This window comes from Accipiter gentilis, chromosome 4 (assembly GCF_929443795.1).
Source record: "Accipiter gentilis chromosome 4, bAccGen1.1, whole genome shotgun sequence".
Lineage (NCBI taxonomy): Eukaryota > Metazoa > Chordata > Aves > Accipitriformes > Accipitridae > Astur > Astur gentilis.
Window position 1 is genome coordinate 44,275,773 of NC_064883.1, and position 15,598 is coordinate 44,291,370.

Here is a 15,598-nt window from a genome sequence, read left to right on the forward strand (position 1 = left end):
AATGCTTTCCTCCTCACAACATTCCTTCTGGTATGGAAGACAGTGAGGTACGGAGGAGCTACAGCCTGTCTGAGTCCCATTTTAGATTTATAGTATCAGCATAGTCACTCTTGCCTCCCCAACAGTCAAAACAGCATTGTTAGAGGTTGAGCCTAGTCATCTTCACTACGAATTGCTATCTGGAGGTGCCAACGTGGGAAAAGCTGCACAGGAAGAGCAGGTATCTAAATTCAAAGTCTGATTCTCTATAAATCCAATTCTCTACAACTTCTGGAAGAGCAGGGGTATTTGAGCAAGGAATGAGGAAGCCCTGGAATAATCCTTTAAGCATGCTTCATGTCAGAGCACTAGAGATCTCTCTCTTGTTTAGATCATAGAATCCTAGAATGGTTTGGGTTGGAAGGGACCTTAAAGATCATCTAGTTCCAACCCCCTGCCGTGGGCAGGGACACCTTCCACTAGAGCAGGTTGCCCAAAGCCCCATCCAGCCTGGCCTTGAACGCTGCCAGGGATGGGGCACCCACAGCTTCTCTGGGCAACCTGTGCCAGTGCCTCACCACCCTCACAGGGAAGAACTTCCTCCTTACATCTAATCTAAATCTGCCCTCTTTCAGTTTAAAGACATTATCCCTTGTCCTATCACTACATGTCCTTGTGAAGAGTCCCTCTCCAGCTTTCCTGTAGTCCCCCTTTAGGTACTGGGAGGCTGCTCTAAGTTCTCCCCGGAGCCTTCTCTTCTCCAGACTGAACAACCCCAACTCTCTCAGCCTGTCTTCACAGGAGAGGTGCTCCAGCCCTCTGGTCATCTTTGTGGCCCTTCTCTGGACTCTCTCCAACAGGTCCATGTCCTGCACATTGCCAAGTCGTGTTGAGCTTCTCGTCAACCCACACCCCCGAGTCCTTCTCCTCAGGGCTGCTCTCAGTGCATTCTCTGCCCAGCCTGTATTTGTGCTTGGGATTGCCCAGACCCACGTGCAGGACCTTGCACTTGGCCGTGTTGAACTTCATGAGGTTTGCACAGGCCCACCTCTCAAGCCTGTGAAGATGCTGGTGAGGAGATAAGTTATGGTTTTGGCAACACCCTTTGTAAATCTTTGGTTTGGATCTTTTGTCTCAGTTTATCTGTTCTGGAATCAGGCAGAAGGGCTCAGCTCACAAATTTGATTTATAAAGAGTGATCTGGAGGGATGAAAAAAGTCAAGTGTTTATTTAGTTTGTCAGTTAAAGAAAGGCTGAAAGATTAGAAATTTTTTTTTTTTTTTAAACTTGTTTCCTAGTAGATGTTGATGATGGAAAAACGCGTGGGATTTTTGTGCTTAAAAATAATCCTCCAGAAATAGTCTCTGGTGATTTCTTTCACACTGTTTAGAATGAGTCAGTCTGGGGGCTTAAGGTGAGGTTTCCTTCATACGTCTTTGAGTCAAATTTCTGCAAACATTTAGGAAGAAAGATATCTTTTAACGCTTCCTGTTGAGTGCTTGGACAGTTTCTAGTGGAAGCCACTGCAGAAGTGCAAAGCAGAATTTATAGCAAGTAGCGGTGTTCTGGTTACTCTCCAGCTTGTACACAGAGTGGGAGAAATGAAATCAATATCTGTCTTGCCACAGGTATTGAGGCAAAGTCCAAGGTAAACTCTTTTCACTTACCCTCAACCTGGGAATTCTTTTTTTGCTTTCTGTGATTGTCCAAGTCCATTTTCTGCTGAATCGGGACTTCAAATCCCTCACTGAGGGATGAATAAAGGAGCATCAGTGAGCCACAAAGAGCACATCAGTGGTGGCAAGGAAATGCTGCAGTGTCAGGGGTTTGCGTGCCCTGGCAGGGTTGTGGTTTTCTTTCAGCTAAAAGTGGTTTCTCTGTCACATCCTGCCTGCAGTGCTGGAGTGACAGCAGGCAGCAGGGCAGGTAAAAAATACCCACATTAAATACAAAGCCATGGAAAGCTGAAAGGGGAGCTCTGAGGGGATGGCTTTGCTTCAGAGCAGACTGTCAGCGTCGATAAAAATAAAAAGGTGATGAGATGGAGCTGGGGGCGGAGAGATGCCCGCAGGACGCTTGAGTGTCTGAGTGGAGCTGGCGGGGAGGAGGGCACAGCAGCGAATACGGGAGGGAAAGGGTTGGATTTTGCAGGGAGTGGGTGGGAGGATTCATTTAGTGAAAGCTTGGAGCCAAGCTAGCCCCAGTCAAACCCAGTCTGTCACAGGAAAATCAGGGAAAACCCTATTGTGCAAGTCCAGGGCAGGGCAGGATGGGGTAGAATTAAAACCACAAAAGATACAGGGGAGAAATGATAGGGAACTTCTTTCATGCTAGAAGCAGCGAAATGGGCTAGGACACATCAGCTTGAAAAAGAGATGCCTGAGGAGGGATATGAAAGAGGATTTTATGGGGTTTCTCCCCAGGGAAAGGGATATTGTGGTTAGGTTAGGAATATTTCTGTCTTCGTAAAAGAACTAGGCAATTCCTAATGAAATCAGCAATGAGCAGTTTCAAAGTGAATACAGAAAAGGATGTATTTTTTCTTTCAGTGGACATTTAAACTGTGCAAATCCTTGGCCGAGGAGGCTGTGAATTTTAAAAATTTCCATGAATTCAGAAGCAAAATCGAATTTCATTTGATTTAAAAGATTTATGGAAGAAAAAGGATCTCTATCTAAGGTATTTTTTATTATTACGTGCAACTTTTAAGATTTAAATAGAAGATTATCCCTGATTCAGGAAGTCTCTGCTCATTGGAGTCTGGGGCAGTAGTTGTAACCCAAGGTTCATGATGGGTTTTCCTAGCCTGAATTCAAGCTGCCTGGAATTGAGCTAGTAGATGGTTGCAGGGCTCTGTTTTCTTCAGTCAGGAAAAAGCTTAGTGCTCAACTGGAACAAGAAGGTTGATGCAATGATAATGGGTTGTGACGAGACCAAACTGGGCAAACCAGGGGTGAGCACCTAGGCTGCGCTTCCACACAAGCTTGTCAGTGGGAGAATGAATGTCACCCAATAGCTATTTACAATCCTGACTCCAGAGAGGTTGGAAACTGCCTGCTGATGGCAAACTGGAGTGAAAATGCGTTTTCATTGCAAGCACGCCAGCTTGTGATGGTCCCCAGTGATATCTCAGCTTGGCTTAATCAAGCTGCGCTTTTACCTTGCTGATACCTACCTGTGGGTAGTGAGAGGCATGCAGAGATCCTGAGATACCCCAGGCATCAAAAGGGTATCTTTGCATCTGAACATGGATTCAAAGAGCAAAAGTCCTGTGTGTGAATGTCCTTCAGGAGAGACCAGGAGTGACCCCATTCCTTAGGGGGAATTTGGTGTGAATGAGAGATGTGCTGAAAGGGGTTTTTCTCTGAACTGGGAGTTCTCCTGGCACCAGCCTACTGCCATTCATTTCTTCCCTCAGCCAAACCTAGTCACACCTCACAGCCATGCCAGAGCTCTGGAAGTCATGTTTATTCATGAAGGGAAGTTATTCTCTGCTGCTTCCTAGATAAGCTTTGACCGTGTATTTGCTGTAAGTGTAGATAGGACTCAAATAAATGTTTTTTGCGCTCTATTCTGCCAGTTCTGCAAACCACTGTATACCTGTGCCTCATGATGATTGACCTGTTTTCTGTTTATTAACCTTTTAAAGGGAGGGGAAATGAGGGGCCTGAGCTTTGATTCACATTTAGCGGAGGCAGTGGAAAAGGTTACCACATTCTGCAGCTGCGGTGGGATTTATTTCCTCACCCACTGCAGCCAGGACTGTGTCAGTGGTCTGCGGCCACTTCTTCTGAGTTAGAACCTCTTAGAGGAGGGTTCTCCAAAACCCAGCTGAGGCTGATGCAGCCCATGGGTTGCATTTGGGGCGTTTGGCTTGCAAAAAAAAGGGAGGCTGAGCTGCTGGATGTAAAGATTTGAGCTCCTGAGTGTGGCCGACGGCCTCCAGCCCGTTCCTTGAGCAAGACTTCAGGAGCCAACTTCAAGAGGGAGAGAGGTGGCTGCTAGTAATTACACTAATTGCGTGGCTTATAGTGCAATGATGAGCAGTTTGATCTGCTTATCTGAAGGAAGGTTAAAAGGCAGCTTCTTTAGGCTCGTGAAGGATTTCTCCTTGCAGCCCTCCAGAAGTAAATATTTGGCTCCAGAGAGCACTTCACAATCTACCAGGCACCTGCAGGACAAAGCTGAGTGTCTGGAAGTCACAGTTAAAATAATTGAAAAGGGAAAGACTCCCTTTCATATATATATATATATACACACACACACACTTATAATGACAAGAGTTTAAATAGCGCACCTGATTACCCAGGGATGCAGTAAATGCTACTCTCTTGAAAAAGTCACACGCTTATTTTTACACTTCTTCTCCAGACTCCCTTGTAATCCTTTCCAAAGCAAAGCACAGCCCTTGGCGGTGCGTATTCCTTGGCATTCGGTAACAAACAATTGAGCAGAGAAGCACTTTTAATTGAAATGGACTTGAAGGGTAGGTATATTCATGGCTCATTTGCACCCGCTGCCTTGGGTAAGGATTGATAAATACCTTTACCTATCTTCCTGCAGATACTGAGTGCAAGGGAGAAGACAACATTTATAATTAATTAATGGAAAAGCATTTAGCAATCACCAAACTTGATTTGATCAGGCAAAACAATTTGTCATCTTTATTACATCCATGAAGACCAAGTGATGCCACAGGGAAGAGAGGGAATTCCTTTTTCAAAGGCACATTGCAGCTGTTTCTGCCCTCAAATGCTTTTCTTAGGTATTGATCTGTCATGCTGAAATGACTGAATATTGCCTGCCAACCCCCTGATCCCAGCAGTTTGCCAGGGTAAGGTCTATCAGATTTGGAGAAAGAAAACCATTTTTTGGAAGGTTATCTGATAAAGGTTGTCTGTGTCCTGGTTTGGATGGACAGGCATAAACTTTTGCCTTGTGTTGTAATGGGATGACTACAGGGTGAGCAGCAAGTGTTGGACTGCAAATGCAAAGCATCTTGGAGGTATCAATCTCTGTATCATTCCGATTCATTAAACTCGAGTTACTCATGCACGTCCTCTTCTAGTCATTGGAGAGAAGAGGACACCTCCAAAGAATGATTCATTTTCTGAACTTTAGATAACCATCCTACAGCAACATGAACTGCCATCCAGAGCTCTGGTTTCCATTGGCTTCTTTAGGTTTACAGGTCTGGCATTGAGATGCATTGATTTCGGTATATGAATCCCACCTTTAAAACCTGGACCTTTCCAGGCAGCAGCACAAATATTGTCAGCACGTTTTGGGGGGGGTCAATAAGGAAGAACGGTGTTAGAAGAGCTAATAGGCAGATATGAGAGGTCTTTACAGGGGCGATAATTTTTAAAGATCCGCTTTGTGTGTCTTGCAAGGCCAGTCTTGTATGTCTTCAGTTTGTTTTAATCAAAGAGAGCTTTCGTTGCAAAAGTGAACACCTAAAAGCTTTTTAATGCATCACAGGTGGTGGTGAAAAATGCTAACACAGAAAAAGATACATATCACAAAAATTCTCAAAGCATGCAATTCAGGACATTTAAAAAGCCATCTGATTCTATCACCTTGTATTTTATTTTGCGTTAGAACCTGTCGTGAGGTAATAGGTGCACTATAATTTATTGAGGACGATGGAGGAAAAGATTGTAGAACATGAAAGATCCTCTCATGAAATCCTCTGTTTTCCATGGGCAGAATATCTAATATCTTAACACTTTTGGAGCTGCTGGCTGGTGGCAGATAAGTATGATGCTGTGGAAACTGAGCTTTGCACCTGATATTAGAAACCTGGAAACTGAATTTTAATGAATGCTACAGAAGAGCATGCATGAAGAAGATACCGTCAGTTAATCATTTTTCAGGCTCCGATAAACTCACCTCAAGACTTCATTTGAAAAGTTCTGTTTGCGCATGAAAGAAGGAAGGAAAAACCCGTAAAATAACTTTGAAAGAGAGCTGAGGGTGCTTTTTCAGCTTCAAAGCATTTTTGTGTGCTCTCTTTATTGATCTGAGACAGTGTGCTGCCTCTGTCTGAACAGACTGATGATGACACCAGCCTTTTTCTTAGCTCAAGGAGCAAAACATGATTTAAAGGAGGAATTCCAGATCGGGATATAATTACCAAGAAATGCAGCTTGACAGTGGTTTTCATAGTTCCCTTTGCTTGCATGTGAAAAGTACTTTCTCAAAGTTTTCTTCTTCATATTCTAGTTTCCCTTGTTAGGTTTTTGACCTTAACAGCAACACGCTAATGACATTTGGGGAAGTGTTGCAATCCAATGGGGCAAGACAAATAACCGAGATCAGAGGCGCTATAAAAAAGTGGGATCTGTTGATAACCCATCTATCTAACCTAGGCAGCAATTGAAATTCCTGTCTGTTGGAAATTTAAAGGGAAAAATACCCTGGTTTCAAAATTCTAGTAAGAACTCTAAAATATGTAAGATGTTGAGGCAAACACACGTCTGATTTTATTTTTTTATTTTTTTTTTTAATTCCGGTCTGCCAACTCCTTTTGTCTTCAGTGCTAATGTTACATTTCTCAACAGTGCAACATGTCTGTGATATCATTAATGTCTTTTGAGAAAGCAGAAATAAAAGGACAAAATCAGAACAACATATTATAACTCTGTAGGGAGGACATGCAAAGTTTTTTCTCCCAGAAAGTTTTTATTCTATCCAGAAAATGTTCAGAAATGCTGAATTTTAATAAAATCCTATGTTTTCTCCCTGAAGTTAGCTCCATTGGTGGTTATACCTTCATTCCGAGATTGGATAGGAAACTTGCACCACCCTTCCATGGAGAGCATCTCCTGACAGCACTGTCCCTCCTCAGCCTCCAGGAGTGTTTTGTGCCTTCTCCCTTTTTAAAGAGAAAAACTGCTCCTGGGGAAGGGATTTGGCTCCTGATCCCTTGATTGTCATCAGTGTCCCCTTCCTCCTGAGCACATTCCCTGCACAATCATCTCACTTCAAGGGGAAGAAAAAGCTGGTGACAGAAGTTTGGGGGAAGCAGAGAAGGAAGGGGACCATGTCTCACATGTTCAGACCAGGTGTTCTATGCAACAGGGAGAGATAAGGGCAAGGAAGAGAGATATTTAATTAGGCATTTCTGCCTTTTTCATCTAAAAAATGCGCTGTTCTGTAGTAAATCTGATTTGCCCAGTTCTTGCACTGATCTGCTGTTCTTTCTGTACCAATTTCTGGAAAATTACAGACACCACCAGTGCTCAATTTCAGGGACTGGGAGAGCTGAAAGCAACCTCTTTAAAGAAAATATTTCTGTGCCTTTCGTCCCCAAAGGTGCCTGCACCAAGATGATAGGCTCCACAGGCTTTTGCACAGCTGCTCTGCCCCAATTCCTCTGCTCCATCCAGCAGAGACCACTCGTGCTTGTTCTACCAGCTGCTTTTCTCTTTTCCCCAGGCTGCAGAAGGCAGTGGGACAACATCACGTGCTGGCCCGAAGCGGAGGTGGGAGAAGTTGTGGTACGGCCGTGCCCAAAGTATTTCAGATTCCTCACCACCTTTCTCGGTAAGCGAAACCAGGCGGCTCATCCAACTGAAATGGTTTTACGGCTTCACTGCCTGTGGGGTTTCATATCATATCACAGGGGAAGGTTCTTGGTATAATCAGAGGGAGAAACAAGCTCTTTAAACAAGACAAAGGAGGTTTCCAAGCCATACATGAATGCCCAAACCGTTAGAGCATCCTCCCTATCCTTTTTGCAGCACCACGTACTACTCTGGATCATAGGGATGCAAACGTGGCTCCTGGTGAAATCCAATAACGTGGATGTTGCGCAGTGAAAAATGAATCACCTTGTGTAATAGCATGTTTCTTGTACAAAATGAACAGTTTAGCACTATAATTGATTAAGTCTCTGACATAAAATAAACAAGTTGAAACTGTGCATAATAAAGTATTTTTCTGCTGAAATGGCAAATTTGGCCACGGGCCAAGAAATTCACCTGACAAATAACGGGCAGGGAAGGTTAATGGAGAAAGTAGCTTAACTCACTCTTCAGGGTGTTCTGGGAAGCTTTAATTTAAAACTCAGATCTCAAGGGCCATGCAACAACAAGAGGACTCTGTCTCCAGGTAGTTTATAGTCATTATTTACCATTTTTATTATAGTAGCCCTGCAGACCTCCACCGAGAATTATGCTCTTTTGCACTGGAGATTATGCACCAAGCTGATAAGTGTCCGCTTTTACAGCCTTACAGTCCAAACACCTATGATAGATTTTGAACGGGAGTAACGACACAATACCATCCCTGTTTAACAAGCCAGGGCACAACACTGATTAACCAGCACACGCTGATTACATGACTAGGCCCAGGTCACACCAAAAATCTTTGCAGAAATTCAAAATCCCCAGAGTCCTATCCTAGTGCTTTAACCTCCCTGTTTCCAAAACTCCCCAGTAGTTCATCATTGCTGTGTCAACACCCAGGGGAAGCAGGCAGAAGCTGCTGTAATTTAACATTTTGCAGGACAAGACCCCTGCACACTGGTTCAGCCATGTGGAATAATTGCCTGCTGTTGATGCTTTGTGCCCTATCCTCTCCTGAGCACAATGTTCGCTCACTGGCTTTTAGAGACCCAGCAGAGTTAGTGAAACGACAAGAAAAAACTCTTTAAGAAGTTTTTCTACTACTTCATCCCACCAGGGCAGAGCAATGAGGAAAGTTTTACATATGTTTGATCATATATATATACGTCATTGTCGCTGTGTTGAACTTAAGCTAATGAAAATGGGATGCCTTTAATTGTGCGGTAGGATGGGCTTATGGGACTCAATAAACTTGCCCATTGAGGGCAACTACTGCTTTCCAAGGTGTCCTAGGACATCCTGGTCTCCAGGTTCCCCTGCAGAATGGGGCAGTTCTCCAATAATTCATGTGTCATTGGATCTCTCAGGTACTTAAGGGTATCTCAAAAAAACTATGCTTAGGCGAGTGAATGGTTCCTATTCTGGAAGAAGTCCAGACTTCACCAAGAGCAAACGGCGTCACTTGGGCTCTCTGTGTGCTTATCTCAATGTGCCAGGCCAAGAAAGAGCCTCAAACACAAGCCAACCCGTGACCCTTCCCAGCATACCCATGTCGTAACGTGGCTGCTGGCATTTTTTGCTGTTCCATGAGCAGTGAGCTCAGCAAATGTCATCTAGCCTTGCAGGCTGGCAACGTCAGCAGCCTTCTAGGGGGATTTCACGTTGATTTGGATGAGTTCCCTCGAGTTAAGTGTAGTTTTTTGCATCTGACTGTCATCCAAGGATTCCAGTCACTGGAAAGCTGGCTGGTTTGGTCAGTGATGGCTAGGGCATGATTCATCTCATCATAAATTAGCCACTTAAGGAGATCAGATGAACAGCACCATGAAAAATACTTATTTCTCCTCACTTGGTATGGTAAAGCACAGAGTGACTTGCTTTGCTGGAGAAAGAGGATTCGGAGCTCTTTATTTCTGCTGTTTCTAATGCAGGTGTGTCTGTATGAGATAGGTGTCTGGGATCCCATTAATGTCAACAGTAATCTAGTCAGTGCAGCCAACAGACAACTATATGTAGGAACCTGAACAGCTCTTTAGATGTCATTTGCTGCATTAATAAATTTTCTGTGGAGTGTAGTAGAAATGCCGGCTCTAAACTCGCAGGTAAGCTTGCATGAGGGCTCCATTCGGTTTCCTAAAGATAAGCATCTCGTGCCATCTGAGATACTCTGGGGGATCTAAGAAATCCATGAGGATTCCTCAACCGGTGCTAAGATACCTGTATTTAGGAAAATAATTTCTAACCTGGAATGGCATTTAGAGTTTTCCATATGTAAACCTCTCTCTGAGCTTATTTTACAGTTAGTGATGAGAAATAGGTTCCTTAGAGGTGCAATTCAGCTGACTTTCAGATTTCAGCTTCAGGATGAATTGACTAACATTGATAAACCACATTTTTCTCTTCATTTATAATCAATTGAGTGGCTCTGGCAGATGTGAATGTCTTACAGTATGAGTGAATCCCACCTTTGCAGAGCATACATGCTAGCATTTTCTTCTGTAAACAGAGAAAGTGATGCCGCTTCCAAAGCAGAAACAAAAGCTTTGATTTTCTCTGAGCTATGCACTTTGTACAATCATATACAAATGTGGAAAGCAGATATGGTCTTAAATAAAGGGAGGGCAAGATTGCCACTTGTGTTGCAGGATTTGTTGCAAAATTAATGCTATTAAAGTTTGTGAAGCAGTTCTTCCTGTGTAGTAGTGAGTATCATTGAATAGCTTTCAAAGAAATCAATCATCTGGTTAATGTTTATGTCTTACTCTTTGATCCCTTTGCAGGAACATAAAAGCTGATACCAAGTTGTGAGCAAGAGAAAATCTTTTTTATATTTATAGCAGGAAAAGGGTGAAATACTGGGAAAAAAAAGAGTTAATGTGATTTTCCTGCCTAACGGAGAATATGCTCTTCAAATGACTAACATCCTGTCTCATGGTAAATAAAAGATAAAATATCTTGTGGCATTTAGAAACCTTAAAATGCCTAGCATAGTCCTGATGTCATTTGACATTAAATTTTTATACCATTCACAAATCCAGATTTTCATTATTTCCTGACATTCATCAGTACCATGTGAAGAAGATGATAGATTAAAATATTTTTGACACCTTTTGTTATTAATGTCCATTACTTGCTATCCCTTGACCAGAGCATTCCAGCTTTCTTTCAATACATGGAAGATAACATTTGTAATAGAGATTTGTTTCCCACAGTTGCTCCAAAAGCAAATTGTCTATTTTGCACGTTAAACAGTAAAAAGTAGCACTGGCAGTTTCTAAGCTTCAACAGTGAGATTAATTGACTTAAGGGGGTGGGGATGGGAATAACCAAGCTCTGGAATCCCACTCAACGAGGTGAGCTCCTTCTGATTTTCAGGCTTGCCAAACTCCTTTTTTATTCTGATGCTCTAAATCTACTTCTGCTCTCCTTTCCCCTCCCTCAGAAATGCGTTTTACTTCTCTTTCCTGCTCCACTTCCCTTCCTTGTGTTTAGTGGGCCTACTGACTGTGAGGACTGCAATTCATCATTAATTCTGGTATATTCCTATTTTCAAGCCATCTAGAACAGAGCTATCTGGATCCTGCCTCTCTGCAGGCGGGTAGTGCCGCTTCTGGAGTCACCCGGGCACGGCAGCTTCCCTGTGTGGAGCTAAGCACACCAACACGGGCGTGCGTTTGCCTAGTTCATCTCAAAATCCTTCAATATTGGTCAAATGCATTGAAACAATACCAGCACTGTTATCAGATATCAGCCATATCTTCCCACCTCTGAGAAGGTGAGAGTCCCCATTGCAAGAGTGAAATCAAGGAGGGAAAAGAGTAGTTTAAGCCAATATTCAACAAAAGTAGGATGTGCAAACTGCCATGAATAAAGTCACAGTAGAAAGTGGAGGAAGGTTCCAGTGGGAAATAAATGCTAACTTGGGAGATAGCTTTGATGAGCTTTTAAAGTGATTAGATGATGTGAAGGATCCAGAACGTCTACTGGGCTGCTTCTGTGTGTTCTTCCGACGGACCCGTGGCATTTCATATGCCATGAGCCAAAGATACAGAGAGAGAAAGAGACCGGGCCGTGTCGTTCACTGACTGCCAGGAGGGTGAGGGACTCAGTTCTGCACCGGTTCACTGAATATTCAGATATAACTTGTGCATTATGTGCTATAAACGCAAGCCAAGACTTTAAATATTGGTGTCAGGTGAATCTGGAGTTGTCTCAGCAAAATTATGCCCCATCCTTTGATTGTCATTGTTGAGAACGCTGTCTGTCTGGCTCAGGATATTTCCTGGCTTCAACCTGCTGCTCTTTGTCCTTTTTAGCAGTCCCAAATCCTACATGCTGAGAAGCAAATCCTCCAAGTCATATCTGCCTTTGGATATCCATGGTAGCAATGCTTTTACTGTCTACCTGGAGTCTTAGAAGGAGCACGAAGCTGTCGGTGCTTATTATTGACAGATTTTACATGCACTCAGTTTGTTAACCTGATTTCCATGGTGCTCATTCAGAAGTTTTTGTCCAGTTCTTCAGACAAGAATTAGGGTGGGATGGGAGTCATGTAACCAGACTCCTGTGGCTAACACCAGCTACAAAAATCGGCAGTTGTGTTGTGTGTGACCTCTAAGGTACATCCTCGTGCAGAGCAACGCTGAGTGTTCAGGTGTGCAATCTTTTCTCTTAAGTAGGAATTTTGAAATTACAAGGTTATTTATCAGCATTGATTCATGAAAACAGCAAGCTTTTCTTCTTCTACAAGGCAGTTGGGAAAAGTTCTAGGCTGCCTGAGAAAGATGATTCAATCCGGTCAAGGGATTTATAAACCTCTTAATTTAAACAAGATCATATGTTAATCAAGTTGGGTTTTCTACTGATTTCAGCCTTGCTCCTTTCTGTCTACATGGTGCAGGTCATCAGGGTCAGTCTCATGTAAAGTTAGCTGAGTGAAAGCTCAACATTAAATCTAGCCAGATGTATAGGTTCTCTCCTGCAGTAAACAGAGAGGCAATTCACACATGTCCTGGCGGTGTTTCTCTGGGGTTTGACCCATCCTGTGATTTCCCCACTGTTCATGGAGGGAAGTCTATGGAGTAATTCAGAACAGACACTCAGGATCTCAGCTCTAGGTGGACCAAATCTGCTCATCCGCAGACATATAGATAACATTTTCAGATGTAACTAAATCACTTATGTGTTTAGTAACATTGCAAGTTGTATGCAAATATTGTCTTACATCTAAAGAACTTGAAGACAAATTCTTCACTGGGTATACAGCCTTTTAAACCTGGAGTAACTGAAGTTTATGAGCCTTAACATTCAGAATCTGACCTAAAGTAATTAACCAAGCCCATTTCTGCATAAGCGGAGCCTCAAGACTTACCTGAGAAATCATGGATCTTATTATGTTGTGGATATTTTAAATCATAATCCATGATGAAGATTACATACATTTAGTTAGTTAGTTAGTTAGCTGATGTCCTGTTATCATTTTAAACTTGCACATTCATACTCTTCTGTCAGATAACTTTTTCATTTGAATTTAAGAGGTATCTTTTTCTCTGTGGTACATTTCAATTCAACAAATATAAATCAAGAGCTTTTCTGCTGTCTTTTGTCATTCTCTTTTTTAATATTGTGTCCAAATTTATTTTAACTACCATTTGATCCTACGTACATCTCAGTTGTTGTGAGCACTTACACACAAATCGTGGTTCATAGCATTCCTGGCCTCTGACTGATGGCCTTTTGGCAAATTTAGTATGATGGACAGCAAAGGTCTAATTCTGTCATCTCTTTTTTTTTTCCTAATTCATCTGTAGAGAGATTTGGAAATGACACCCTCTCTCCATGCCTTCACTTTGAAAGACATTGACTAATCCTTTGTAGCATTACCCAACTTCACTAGGACAGAGGCAATCAAGTCAAATTCATTGGATGTATGTCATTTACTGTTAACATCCAGGTCCTAACGGTTCAGGCTGAAGCAATACCCAACTCTCACCGCTCCCCACCCCTTCAAGCTCTGGCACACACACAGAGCTGGAAGAGCTCCCCACAAAATAACATGAGAACGAGCCCCTCATTCAAGCAAGTGGTTAAATAGATTACTGCAGGTAGCTCCACTGAAGCCACCTGCAAGCTCAAAGAGCCCTCCAAAAACACTTGAGTCCCTGTTGGCTCAGAGTGAGTCTTGGAGCAGAGTATAGCCAAGTCCCGGGCTAGTCAAATGAAATTTGTAAGACATGGATAGGGACTCCTGGGAGCTGGTATTCTGCTGCCTTTCTTTTTTTTCAGTTAAACATACGCGTAAGACTCCTTCCACTGAACCACAGGCACCTAACATTAAGCATCTAATCTAAACTCCTTGTCTAATTTCTCCCTCCAGCACTTTCAGGACGTGGGTTATCCCATGACATTTCTTAGGAAGGGATGAGGGGACCGTTGGATCAGGGAACCTGACAGTCTAGACTAGATTCCCTACATTTCCATGGCAAAAGTTAGATGAGATGAATCCTAACCTTTTGCTCATGCAAAAGAGATCTATAATGAGTAGATGAAAACAAACAAAAACGAAGAATCGCATTTATTCCACCCCTTCCAAAACTTATTCTCATTTACTTCAAAAACATCTTAATCTCTCTCTCTTGAGCCAGCATTCTTTTCCTTGATTTTTTTTCTACTTTATTCTATATTGCTTTTGAAACTGGAATGAAAACTGAATAAAATGAGGAAAGGGATGAGCAGATAGCAGCAGATAAGCAGAAGACATTATCACTACCATCGAGAACCCCAAAATCAACCAGACCCCCTATATATTTACTACAATGCTCATTTAAAAGGAAACAAGCAGTTGAGAGCCTCTGTTATGGAGGTTTGTTGACTGAGACCCCTCGATCTGCTCAGGTGCTCTGCTGTCCAAATGTGCCTTCATATCACAAAGGCAGAATCGCCAGGAAAGCTCCTCATTTTCGTGGAATTGTGCCAATTATTTGCACAGCCCACCCTGAAGTCACAGCAAAGGGGACAAGTCAGCCAACGCTCCTGCTCACCGTGCCCATCAGGGCAGCTTCCAGCCCTGTCTGATGTTCATTTTTCTCATCTGTCATGGACAACAGAAGGTCCAAGGCAGAAGTCAGGGCTGGGTGACCCCATTTCCACAGATCAGTGTTGATTTTACATTTGCGTTTAAGAGTGCAGCTTTAGTGTTAGCCAGCTCCAGCAATGTGCGTGGGTGTAAACAGAGAGGCAGGTGGCTTTCCCAATATATGGCATATTTAAAGCTTGGTTTTGCTTTAGACCTTTGAGATTTATTTGCAACTGAGGTGTCACAATGCATGTGCCCCAGTCCTCTGAAGGATTGGTGCTGAGAAGGTTTTGTGAGCAGTAGCTGAACCTCTCCACCATCCTACAGAGAACCCCAGGTCATGTATGTCCAGTGATACCAGTGCACACTGTGTTGAAGTCCTTAGGTTGAAAGCCCATTACCAGTTCGTGGCTTGTAGGGTTGCTATAGCTCTACTTACCCAGAAATGTGCATCTTTTCCTTGTAAATATTTCCTGGTATACTATGATTGCAATATCAAGACATCCAATGAGAAATTTGTCCTAGAGTTTGGCAGTTCTGCTTTTACTGTGAGAAAACAAACAGTTTACAAAAAGTACGTAATTAAGGGGAACACGCGATGTTAAGAAGGGAGGAGTTATCTGTATTTATTAAGGACTGAAATCTTCACGCTTAGAAATGTCATGTACAGGAAGGGGAAAGGACGGTAAGGGAAAAAGGAGGTTTTCCCAAAATCCGGGGTGCAGTAATCTTCAGAGCACTGGCGATGTGGCAGTAATATCTGCAGGCCAAGTGATGTGAGAAAGACCAAATGAAGAAACTGAAGGCTGTGTCTATTGTGTGACATGCTGACACTGTGCCATAGGTTGTACTATGGCACTAAATTATGAAATACCGAAAATATGAAATAGTATGAAACACTAAGCAGAAATTGTACTGAAAGAATGATCTTGTGATATCATGACTGAGGCAGATAAAGCAAGTTTGGAAAATA

The 15,598-nt window shown here is 42.8% G+C and overlaps 1 protein-coding gene across 1 annotated transcript in view; it reads left to right on the forward strand.

The window, feature by feature from the left end:
* LOC126037969 (vasoactive intestinal polypeptide receptor) overlaps nt 1-15,598 on the forward strand; it is a 112,882-nt gene that overhangs the window by 50,733 nt on the left and 46,551 nt on the right. The window contains exon 3 of the mRNA XM_049798946.1: nt 7,420-7,527. Within this exon, the coding sequence (XP_049654903.1) occupies nt 7,420-7,527 (108 nt within the window). The remainder of the gene's footprint in view (nt 1-7,419; nt 7,528-15,598) is intronic.